The sequence below is a fragment of the Lycium ferocissimum genome, chromosome 12 (assembly GCF_029784015.1).
Source record: "Lycium ferocissimum isolate CSIRO_LF1 chromosome 12, AGI_CSIRO_Lferr_CH_V1, whole genome shotgun sequence".
In the NCBI taxonomy this organism is placed as follows: domain Eukaryota; kingdom Viridiplantae; phylum Streptophyta; class Magnoliopsida; order Solanales; family Solanaceae; genus Lycium; species Lycium ferocissimum.
This window is the reverse complement of record NC_081353.1, coordinates 16704476-16717403: the sequence shown is the minus strand read 5'-3', so window position 1 is coordinate 16717403 and position 12928 is coordinate 16704476. Positions and strand designations below refer to the sequence as shown.

At 37.4% G+C, this 12928-nt stretch overlaps 1 protein-coding gene across 1 annotated transcript; it reads right to left on the bottom strand.

The window, feature by feature from the left end:
- Positions 1–8290: 8290 nt before the first annotated feature.
- Positions 8291–11604, bottom strand: LOC132040879 (probable pectinesterase/pectinesterase inhibitor 13). The gene is made up of 3 exons (XM_059431568.1): positions 10129–11604; positions 9836–9996; positions 8291–9250 (listed from the first exon to the last, which is right to left on the bottom strand). Exons 1-3 carry the CDS (start codon positions 11313–11315, stop codon positions 8553–8555), a joined length of 2046 nt encoding a protein of 681 aa, XP_059287551.1. The 5' UTR covers positions 11316–11604; the 3' UTR covers positions 8291–8552.
- Between the last annotated feature and the right edge of the window lie 1324 nt (positions 11605–12928).

The following is a 12928-nucleotide window of genomic DNA, read 5'->3' as shown; positions in this document are numbered from 1 at the left end:
ATAAACCCTAGGAGGACTTTTATAAATCTTTTTCAATCTAATTGGGTTTTGTTGGGAAATTTACTGATTTCTATCATCCAATCAATGGGTAATTAGTCCCTAGGGTTGAATCTTCCTTTTATTTCAAGCATCTAAGTCATGGAATTTGGGGGTTTTCGATTAATGACGGAATTAATGCTAAATTGGGATTAGATTGTGTTGATTAATGGTGTTTGGACTTCTTAGGCTTGGGGTTAAACATTTCCAACTTAGAATTTCCATTTTTACCTTTGTGGGCTCGGGTTTCTCCTTTTAAAGGTCGTTTTTAGATTCGAATCATTCTATGGTAGTATGGGTGTCATTAGTTACGAATTCTAACATAGATTACGTTGTTGAATAGACTTGGACCGTTCCGAAGCTCTTTGTAAGGGAAAGGCTCATGTGGGATAGTTCATGCCACCTGCTCAGCATTGAGGTAGGTTACAACTTACCTTATGGTTTAACTTCGATTAGTGATGCATATGTAGAAGTAGTTATTGATAGGGAATGCATGATAAGCCTTCGGGCATGGTGTGGAGGTGAAATCCAATTAGGTTGGTTCCATCAGCTGTTATGTGGGCTTGTCGATATTTACTATATTTGTGATTTGTGTGCATTCATCTCTCTCTGGTCTTCTCCCTTATCATCGGAAAAGGGAAAGATCATGAAAAAGGCTTGAATTTGGGTTGTGTACTTCATGGCAAGTAAAGGATGAGTTTTTGATGTGATTACTGTTAATGTTGATATCATGCATGGCATACATTCTCATTTATATGATGATTTGATATGAACTGTGTTGGCTATGATGCTAAGTGAGAGAGTATAGCCTTCGAGGTTTGTACCGGAGAGCGTAAAAGAGAAATGAGAGTCTTTGATCTAAGGTCGTTATCGGAGCGGATTGTGTGCTCGTGATCCGAGGTCATTTACAGGAGCGAGAGAGTGCTCGATGCCTGTCACGACCCAACCGGAGGGCCATGATGGGCACCCGGTGCTAACCCACCAGGGCACCTCTCATCATACTTTCGTATTCACATCTAGGTGAGCCACATGGCCTACTCATGATTTCTGTACATTAATAATAATAATCTCATTGGGAAATGACACATTTATATCAATATCAACAACTATGCCCACATCCATATACACAAGCCGACGAGGCTAACAAAATAATATACAAAATGTGAGCCGACAAGGCTAAAAGACATCTAGCTATACACAGGTTGTCTACGAGCCTCAAAAGAGAGTATGTAATATCATATAGACGGGACAGGGCCCCGCCATGCCCGTATGCATATACATAAAAGAGTAATACCCACAGTTGTAGCTCCGGATAAAAAAGAGCTCTTCTGTGCAGTCTCTGAACAAGTAATCTATAGATCAAGTCTATCTCCCTGTCCACCTGCGGGCACGCCGCAGCGTCCACAAACAAAAGGACGTCATTACGAATAATGTACTGAGTATGTAAAGAATAATCAACATTATAATAGAAGCAAAAGGAGTAACATAAAATAGGAGAGTCATGAGGTGATAGAGCCATTTGTACCTCTCTAGCAATAATCGTCATGTTTCCTTACCCTTTTCCAACAAGAACCTTCCATATCTAATACTTACTTACATACTAGTATTACTATACCCGACCATCGAGGTTCGGTGTCTCACATACCCGACCATGACAAGGCTCGGTGTTATACATACCTGACCCTACCAAGGCTCAGTATTATCTGTACCCAACTGCAGTGGTGTGCGCGTGATAGATATCGTACCCAGTTATATAAGCTCGGTATTACATAATAGCCATACATAGATATACATGTATACATAGAAGTCCATAAGTATCATCAACATAATCATCATCATTATTTTCGCTATATCTTTCCTTGGAGGATCAACTATCATAGGATGGAACCAATGGCATCGTGAGAATATCAAGAATCATGAGCTTTAGTAATTCAAGGGATGAAGTCATTTGGAAGACATTATGGAACTCATGAGAAGTATATAGCAATGGGATCATGCCTTAATGAAAGAAGGGTTAGCCTTACATACCTCTTCATCTTCTTAACTACTTAATGTTCACCGTCGAAGCTTGGAAAAATCTACATTTAGAAGGATTCATACCATGGTTAAGCCTTAAAGATACTCTTAAATTCAAACTAGAACAATTCATGAGCTAACAAAAATTGGGCAGCATTTCCCTTATTTCATCGGCTTCCACCATATTACAAAATAACTCCAAAACAACCATAACAACATCTACAATATCATAATCAAGTAATCGCATTCCATTAATGTCACGACCCAACCCGATGAGCTGTGACTAGTGCCCGAGCTGGACACTCGTATACGAACCTGTTAGATATAGTCAAACTGAAACTAAGGATCAAACTGAAACTAAGGACAATATGGAAATTTGTAAAAGCAAGCTACAGACTCATAACGTCATATATCATAATGGACCTGTCTCTTGAGGAGTCACAGCTAACCAAAACATAACATAATATGCAAGCCGATAAGGCTGCCACTATATACGGGAATATCCAAAACGAACCATATCGATATAGCTGACCAAAACCTATATACAACCCACACATGTCTACAGACCTCTAAGAGTATAATAGTGAAATATGACGGGACAGGGCCCCGCCGTACCCCTGGATATGCATAAGTATATATCAAAGGATGCGTACCAAAATGACTTAGGCTCGGAACAATGGAGCTCTCCAACAAACTCGAGCGAAGTCCTAGGTCGGAGGATCACCAAAATCGAGTGTACGTACTGCGGGCATGAAATGCAGCCCCCGAAGAAAGGGGGTCAGTACGAAAAATGTACTGAGTATATAAAGCATGAAATACAATAAGGAAGATCATGACTGAATAAAAGATGACAAGAGACAAGTATGATAATCAAAGCTACCAATGCACCTGTGCCTTATGAGTTGAGAGTCATGCATATCTATATAATATACCGTACCCGACCCATTATGGGACTCGGTGAATGAAGTCATATGCATATATACCGTACTCGGCCCTCTAGTGAGGGTCTCGGTGAAATAATCATCTGTATATACTGTACCCGGCCCTCTAGTGAGGGACTCGGTGAACAATGCAAGGAAACTGTGCATGAATACATACCGGCCCGGACTCGGTGAATGATATATTAACAAAGATGCACGAGTAGAATATCATGAGCAACCATATACAAATTAAATCATCATATGAGACTCAATAGAATAATTAGAATGAACCAACACTGGAGAATCAAAGACAACTATCATGTCAAGTACCACTGAGAACTAGAATTCTTTGGAATTATGTATGTTCATCGTTCGCTCATTTATGTAATTCATGCCAAAAAGAAAGAAGGGATAGCTTTACATACCTTGAAGCGCGTCTATTCGTCTAAAATCTACTCTCCAAGTTTGTAATCTATAACAAGGCAATAATTAAGCCACAATTAGATGAAAGTCATTCTTTACTACTCATTGTAAGCTAACAAACACTCTAACGAAAATCCGGCAACATTTCCCTTATTTTTCTTACTCCGTCCCAACTCACCAACAACCCAAAATAATCACAACAATATCAACAACACACACGATACCACGAAAATCATACCAAACAGCCCAAAATATCATCACAAAACAACCACAAAAATCATACCAAACAAAACCCCAAAATATCATCACAAAACGACGAAAATCATACAAAACAGCCCCAAAATATCATCAACAACATCAACAACAGTACCAACCATTATTATACATCATAACTCAGCTAATCCCATCCATTTAATTCAACTAAAACAGCCCCCGATCCATAAATCTCAACAAAGCAACAAATGAGTTTATAACGCTATTTTCTCCGTTCTAACCCGTTAAAACCCTAATTAAACTTATTAACAATGAAAAAGGGACCTTAATATTACCTTAAGTATGCAGCAACCACGTCAACACTCCTCTTTTTGGCTGATTTTTAGCTCAAACTGAAGGCAACGCGACGCACAACGCTTTTCTCTTCATGAGCTTCGGGATTCGGGGCTCGGATTTTGATCAAAATGGCTCTCTTAGCCTAGAAGCTCTCTCCCTCTCTCTCTAATATTCTTGGAAGCTCCTAGATGCAAATGACCAGCCCTCAAATGAATTTTCCATATATATTAACGTTAATGGGCCTCATGGGCCGAAATATACTCATGGGCCGAAATGTAAATGCTTGGGTCGGGTCTCAACTTGCTGCCCCGCCAGCCCAACTCGCATCGTCCATAACTCCTTATTCCGATATCATTTTGATGAGCAGTTTGTTGCGTTAGAAACTAGACTCGATGAACTTCATTTTAGGCTTTTGAAATGCCTTAAAACTCCTGATATACTAGGAGATATGCCTCTAACAATATGGGATAAAATCGGGTCCGAGATTTTACTGAAGTTGTTCCGATTCATTTCGTTTAAATTCTAATCCTCTTCCAACCCTCATGTAACCTCTTATACATACATATACATACTCATATACATCCATAACAATCCATACACGCGTCTCGAAGGGTCCGGAGAATCACAATAACCTTAAACATAACTAGAGAACTCACAAAGCTTCGACGAAACTCCAATCGCAAAAGTATATTCATATCTTTTGTCCATCTTCCATATCATTACTAATAATCTCAAATAATTTAAAAGGGCACTCACATTACCTCGTATACGTACTCATAACACGATTTCAAATCCTTTAGGTTGCCATGTCACCTCGGGATACTTAAGGCAACCATATATATATATAACGATATTCTTACTAACTCGATTAACTTTCCTTGAACTTTCTTAACTCGTTCATTTTGTCTTAAGTCAAGTAGCACGGACTCTTACGGGGTGTAACAATTAAGTCTTCAAAATTCATTCTTATATTCAACTCATACTAACTTCATACCAACTCTTTGCACATTTTCATACAACACTTCCTCCTCATCATTATTATCTTCCTTAACAAGATTATATCCATATCATATTAAAAATCATGATTCAAATTAATTTACTATTCATAACATCATGAAATCCACATTTAGAACTCATCCTCTGCATTTCTCCTTTCACCCAAGTTATGCTACAGCCAAGCATTCTTAATAGCATAAAATAAGAATGAAAAATAACCTTTTATCTCATAAGAATGGGTTTTGGAGCAAGATATCAACTTGTGAAAAACCCTAGCTTCAATACCTAAGTAAATCTTGAAATCTACTAACCCTAGGGAGCCTTCCAACACATGAACACATTAATTCTTGATATTTAATCTTTGTTTTCTCTTGGGTTTGAGTGAAATATGTTGGGAGAAGGGTTTTGGGAGCTCTCAAGACTTGGAGAGAAAGTGGGAAATGAAATAATAAACATGGGTCCTCATATATAACAAAATAAATTTTTGGCCCGACCCGGATATACGGACCATTATACGGGCCATATAATTTATACGGTTTGTATAATTGTACTGTATAATCTTTTTAGGGAATTACCCTTCTCTGGAAGCATTCTACAGACCATTATACGGGCCGTATAATTTATACAGTTCGTAGAATGGGCCGTACAATAACGGAAATTTTCGAACTTCATTCTCGTCGATTTGTTCAACCTCCAATCCTTATAGAACCTTGTTAACACTTATATGACACTTCATTAATCATCTAAGAGGCCCTATAGTATCCCCTCAAGACATCACTAAATACGCATCGAAACAACTATTTCGAAAACCTTTCCAACCACATCTTGCGTCTCACTTCCTTTAACGAACTTAGTTCCACCGATACATGTAACTTCAAAATCTTATGGTATGATCTCAAAACTATTAGATACTCTCCTTAATCTCATAAGAACTTCGGGTTCATCTTAAGCTCGCATTAGTCTACCCGCGATACAACAATCCCAAATCTCCGAGATGTAATAATGCCCGTGGTGTCTTTTCTGGATGAGTTGTACATGGATTTCGTGGGTCCCCCATCGGTCATGGCTTTGAGACTTGGTCCTTAGCATGTGTGTACGGTGCAGAAAGGTTGGCCAGTTCATTGTATAGCATTGCATCGCATAGACATTCACTTATTTGCATTGACTGATTCTGTGCCTTAACTAATCTTTGTATTTCGATTGATCTTATATTTTGACTGATCTTATTCATGGTCTGACTTTATACCGAGACTGTTCTTGGAGTGTGCTTGATTGCTTATCTGCTTACTCGTTGATTTCTGTCTTTTACATATGTGACTAATTGTTGTCAGCCTATGATGCTTACTATTACTGTATTGTACTGATACTACCTTGCTGTACTATTTTCTGAGTGCAGAGTTCACTTCATCATCCTTGTCACAGCCTCGCGAGTGATCCCGAGGCCTATCTACCGGAGTCCTCAGGGTGAGCACTGCTAGATCTGCAGACCGGAGTCCCTTTCTCTCTATTATCTGTCATTTGCACTCTTTTGAGACAGTTATCATTAGGATTGGGACTTAGTATTCCATTTCAGACTTGTATTTATTTAGTAGCTCTTGTACTACGGTTCAGACCAGATTCTTGGGTGTGTGTTTGTATTTTCCGTACTTTTTCTTAGTATTATATATTGAGACTGCTTATGTATTATCTTCATCTTCTGTATGTTTATTTAAATGAGGTATAGTAAGGGAAGGGTTCGGCCATCAGGGGGGATAGCGTGGGTGCCTGCTCGATCCACGAGTTGTGTCGTGACAAGTTTGTATTTAATTTGCTTTAAATTTGGTGTAAGTTTTTTGTATCCCCAGGATTTTGAATTCGTGCAAATTCTCCTTATTTTTTATTTGCAAGAGTAGATGTCTTAACTATTGTCAATAAGTGTGTCTTAGTTATATTGTATAGAAGAACTAAGCGGTAGACTCTTCACTTTTCATGGGAAAACTAGCATAAAATTTTTACTCATTTGACAATGCTACCCGAAAAGGATCTTCATCAGACTGACAAAAACCTCTCCCTAAAGCTTTATGCCGAAAACTTACTGGATATAAATTGGTAGATCTTTGCTAAGCATGTTCCTTCTTCTTCTTGGTCTCATGGTTACTAATGGAAAGCATTATTTCATGTTTTTTTTTTGTTGGTGTTTTTCTTTTTCTTCTTTTTATTGGATCATGTTTATATTTTTTAACATTTAATGTTAAAATTATAGAAAAATTAATTCGTAAACTCAATTTCTTAATAACCCATGTTTACTAGTTAATTATAAATGACGACAAAGCTTTTCACATAAGGATAACTATTATCTACAAGTATACTGATGGTACTTAAACCTTAATCGTATCATTTATTTAACACATCATGACTGAATAACCAAGAGTAAATTCTCTATAATTCGGATTAAGTTTATCGTTGGATGATAATATGAATACTTAATGAACAACATGGAGATGATGCATATATATCCTCTGTTCTTGTCCAAAATACATCATTTCCCTTATATTGCAAATACCACTATCAGCTTGTTTGGATGGTTGTTGCCTATTGTATTGTATCGTATTGTCGTTTTAAATGAAATATCTATTTTAATTTCTATTTAGGTTTTATAGTATGATATTGCTAAATTCATAATTATTATAACGACGAAAAGTCTCATTTTATGTAAACAATCAATTTGGTGTGATCGCGTCGTTGTCTTTTTTCTTTTTGTCTCATTTTGCCTTTGCGTATTATTTAATAACCCTAGTTTTTTTCCCTTTTTATAATAACTCTACCCCGTATCCTATTTTTCCTTATAATATTGTAAGTTTATTCTTCACAGTGCTGATCTGTGACACTATGTAATGCTGAAAAATGTTACAAACTATCCAGACATTGTATTCGTAAAAAAAATACAGTACATACAATACAATACGATATGGGAGAGTAAAATACACTCTTTATGTCACATGGTGTCTTAAGGGGTAAAAATTCTACTTTAAATAAGTATAGCGACATAATAAATCCCTCACAAATTTAGGTGTGTAGTTAAAAATCTGGAATTTAGGTGTGTAGTTAAAAATCTGGGACAAGTTAGAGGGGATTCATATATATATATATATATATATATATATATATATATATATATTATCCCATCAAAATGCACTACTAAGTGTAATTGTTTCCATTTCCTTGCCTCTATGCTTTCATTTCTTAGTCCTTGCATGTACAACCCACCGTTATGAATCTTAGCCGCGCAAGTGAGAAGTAATACTAAAGTTGTTTTAGAGTTTACTATGAGTTCTCAAACACCTTGAAAGCTAGAAGTGTATGGGTAAAAATGAACTTATCTCTAGAGTTGGTTAATTTATTTAGTGGTACAAATTATACAATGAATAGTACTCATTACAATTATTCAGCATATATAGCTTCAATGTAATAAGGTGCGTACGTAGTAGAAAAATTTTCCTGTGAGCACAGATAGTTCACTACTTGTACAAGATGATAATTAGGAACAAACTAAATTAAAGATAACTAAGATGAAGAAGATCATAAGTTGACATGGAATTAAGAGGAAGAAAGATTAATTTGATATGATGATGATCAGTTGGAAAGGCCAAAACGAACTTGAACATCGTAATCCTTCAACCAAGTTTGGCCTTGTAAAAAGGATTCAACAGTGTAATTCAAAGCAGCATCCTTGCCTATAGAGCCTTGATATCCTGCCCACTTAATTCTAGAGCTAGTTTCAGACCCCGCGCCTTTGTTGTTGTATTCCCCGAAATACAAAGTGCTCAACCCGTAGTCCCCACTCGTAGCCTCCCATCCTTCCGGATCAATCACATCAGTAATGTCCGTTTCCATCACGATCGTCCTCGAGTATTCCTTCATTGGTCGACCCAAGTAACTCTTGAACTTCGATTTTTCAGGTGTAAGCTGATCGTCTGCGAAAATGCCACAACTTTGCAAGACGGTCCCCGTGGTTTGGTGCTTGCTCGACCTTCCTTGTGCGGTAATGACGTTCTTTTGGTCATCCATTGGTTTCCTTAGGTAAATTTGACAAGTTTGGAACACAGCGGCCGCATTGCCTGAGATGATATCAACTGTGCCCGTGATGTAACATCCACGATAGAACTGTCGATAGGTACTAGCATAGATCACGCTTTGGTAACCCTCCATGCGGCAATTCAGAAATACTGCATGATCAGCTTGAACTCGGAGAGCCACGGCTTGTAATTTTTCAGGACCCGCAGTGTTTCGGAATCCTACCTTATACGCAAAAAATCCCTCTCCTGAAATAACTGCACAACACAGAGGGAAAATAAAAAAGAATAAAACTGACTTGACAATGTAATGCAATAAAAGTAATGTGGCATTATTTCTTTTCTTATACGCGTTAATTAAGTTGTGGAGTGCTTTTTATCCTGAGTTTAATTATACCAAACTATCAACCAAATGACCCCTAATGCGATTGTTCATCAGAGATTAGAAGGGCAAGAATGAAAGGATAATCCACTGCTACAAAGCTCTGAAGAGATTAATTCACTGGTCATGGTGGAGTTAACTTATATACACTAACCGTGCAAATAATTTTTTACATTAATAATGTCATTTAACTGATATCAGCAATCACTTACCATATTCTCAAGTTACCATATTTTCGTCGCTTTCATTAGTAACAGTTATACGCGATCATCCTCTAACTAACTTGATTATGTAAATATCGTTGATGCTATCATATGCTTAACTCAAATAGTAACGATTCTCCTTTGATATCCGTAGTTGGCAACCTGTCTCAAATCTCAATGGATCGTTTTAAATTTAATTTATTTTAATTTTGGATCAAAGACGTTGTCACTGGAAGGTATTTTACTTCAAACACTTACCAACTGTTGCACTTTGGTATGTTGACAGGTCGTCCACAATGTTTTTGCTCCCGGTGATGATACTCTTTTGGGATCCGTCTCCAACAAATGTAAGATTGACTTGTGATTGTGACACAACTACATTCTCTTCATAAACTCCTTCTTTAATATAAATGAAGTACCTGTATTGTCATCATCATATAATAAAATAAAAAAATTGTAACCCTTTGCTAAGCAAGATACATCCATCTATTTGCATAATAAATGTGATAAAGTTTGTAAAAGAATGTAGCAGAAAAGGGAAATATTTGTACCTTCCTTCATAGCTTTGAGGAACTGCCTTTATAGCTTCATTTATGGTAGAAAAATTACCACTACCATCTTTTGCAACAGTGATGTTTGCTAAAGCCTTTATATCTTTGCCTTCGTCTTCTCCATCCAACATTCTCCGATCACCTTGATTAATCCATGCGGGAACACCTAATCGTGTGGTTAGAAGACGTCTTTTAGCATTACTATTTGGTTGTGGGGATGATGACAGTCCGGAAGCAACAGCGAGAGAATTGATGGTGTGTTCCTCTGTCTTCTTCAAGGCGGCTTGCACCGTGGACTGGTCTGATTCAGGGTATCCATCCACACACATGCCTTGGTATGTCAAAGCTGCACTTAACTTGTTATTGAGTTCAGCTATTGTTGAGGCTACGTCATTAATGCCTCCATCAAGCATGTAAACGGAAGTGTTCAAGTCTTTTTTGGCATCGGCAAGGAGGGCCATACAATCGTCATAGGCAACGGTCTTCTCTGGGATATCCTTGTTTATTGTGCCCAGTTCATCAATGCCGGTTGCAATCTCTTCGATAGCTGCAGACACGGTTGCCTTGAGAAGATCTTTGGGTTGAGCGCCAGAGGCATTTGCTTGTAAAACTTTTGATAGAATGTCCCCGCAACTTTGACTGAAATCTGTGCCCGCGCATATTGCTCCTATAGTTCCTTCACCTTGTGGTGAAGAGGCTGGCGCTGTTGTTGCATTATCACCCTCCTGTGGTGATGGTGCAGGTGTTTCTGCACCATCAGGTGATGGTGTAGGTGGGGTTGCACCATCAGGTGGTGATGCTGCAGCGCCATCCTCCTTTGGGGGAGGGGCTACAACATCGTCCTCCTTTGGGGGAGGAGCAGCAGCACCTTCAGCAGGAGGCGGTGCCGCATCAGCCTCAGAAGGAGGAGACGGGGGTGGTGATGCATCAACCTTAGGAGGTGGGGTTGCAGCACTTTCAGGGGTGGTTGGTTCTTTTGGAGGGGGCGTCGAGGCGTTCTTGTTAGATTTGTTAGCTGAGGCATCGTCGCCCTTGTTCTTTAGCACAACAAAATAGACAACAGCAGCAGCAACAGCGACGAGGATGAGGAGGAGCAATACAACAGCAATCATGATCCTCTTCTTCATCTTTTGCTGCCTTTCGAGCTTTCTCCGCTCAGAAATTTGATCAAAATCTTGAAACGCCATTTTGGATTGAGTCCGGAATTGAGACAGAGAATAGAAGATCTCTGCCCTGGAGCCCAAGCCAAGGCAGAGATGTTACACCGAGAGCTTTCTTTGGTTCTTCTCTGTTATTTGTTGTTGCTCTTTTTTGTTTTTCTCTTATTCACTTTAGCTTGACAAATTTGTCAGACTCACTTGAGTGTGTAAATTTGAGAACCATGATTTCTGTAGGAAATGGAAAAAAGAAGTCTGGAGTAGAGAAATTTTAGGACTTGTTATTTGGAGTCCAGACGGTTAAAACTTCCTAAACAATGGGTGATCCATGTTTTTTCTTTCGATTCAAAACTCCATAAAAAGTTCCGTTCCATTCGATTGCCGCTTTTCCTTTGACACCTATCATTTTTATCTAATTAACATAGTACGAACATATTTACTCTCTATTTTTTCATTGCGGAAATATATATTTAATCAAATAATTAAAGTGTTATAAGCAAAATTCACCGGTCATCGAAAAAGAACTTTTATGATAACTAAACGTCTAACCAGTTCTTTTCAGGTTAAAAAAGAAATTTATTTACTCCGTCTATCCCAATTTCATGTGACACAATTCAAACTTTAAATTTTAACCCTAAATTCAGACATGAAATCTTTATGTTTTTAAAAAAAATAACATTTAGTTATTTAGAAACTACATAAAATGTACTATAAGTCAAAATAATTGTCAATTCAAATTATTAAAAAGGCGTATGGTCAAAGAAAAAGTTGTTTGACTTTCGAAATCCAAATGATGCTGCATAAATTGGAACCGGCGGAGAATTATTTTTAGCACAGGCGATGGGGAGAGTCAATGAACAAAGAAGTAGATGACCGCTTAAATAGAGAATCATTATGATAAAAAGAAAAACGAAATAAATAAAAAGTTCAGTGTCATGTAAAATGTTTTAAATTAAATTTGACATGAAATTTTAACTGGTATTGCTCTTTTATGTTGAAGCTAAAATTGAATAATTTGTGGAACACCTTTGAAGTTATTTTCAGGAATTGTTAGGTCACTTGAATCAAATGTTACTCCCAACATTTCTATTCTCTGAATTTGGAGTAAGAACGCTTCCCATGGTGCATGCTTCAAACAGTCTGAGAAGATAATTAAGTCAAAAATCCTTATAGCCACATAATCTTGTTGTGAGAAGCAAACCATAAGAAAACATATTTTTACTGATTTATTGTGCCACAACGCTGTCTGATAACGCCGCTTTACTGTTTGACAAAGAAAATTTTAGACAACATTTTTCTAGGGGTGTCAATGTTCTTTTGACAATAGACTAAACTAATCGAGCTGAACCTTATCGATTCGATTATACTTTTTCTTTAAAAGTAAAATAAAATTATAGGTTTCAAATTTATAGTCGTACAAGTATGTAGGATATATTTTTAATTTTTTATTAAATGAATAAAAAGTGAAAAGAATTGAAACGAGTGAATCTATATATAAAAAACATACTTTTACAAATAACAAAGCATTAAAGTCTTTTTTTACCTTGAGTAGCAATAACAACAACAACAACAAATCCAGTGTAATCTCATACGGTGGGGGTTTGGAGAGGGTAGAGTAAACGCAAACCTTACCCTAACTTGAG

Bases quoted from the DNA above. Each gene is read 5' to 3' on its own strand.
- LOC132040879 (XM_059431568.1), bottom strand. From the start codon at position 11,315: ATGGCGTTTCAAGATTTTGATCAAATTTCTGAGCGGAGAAAGCTCGAA. The intron at 9,997-10,128 runs GTACAAATATTT...ATGACAATACAG, and splicing joins CCTCAAAGCTATGAAGGAAG to GTACTTCATTTATATTAAAG. The intron at 9,251-9,835 runs GTAAGTGTTTGA...TGTGTTGTGCAG, and splicing joins ATACCAAAGTGCAACAGTTG to TTATTTCAGGAGAGGGATTT.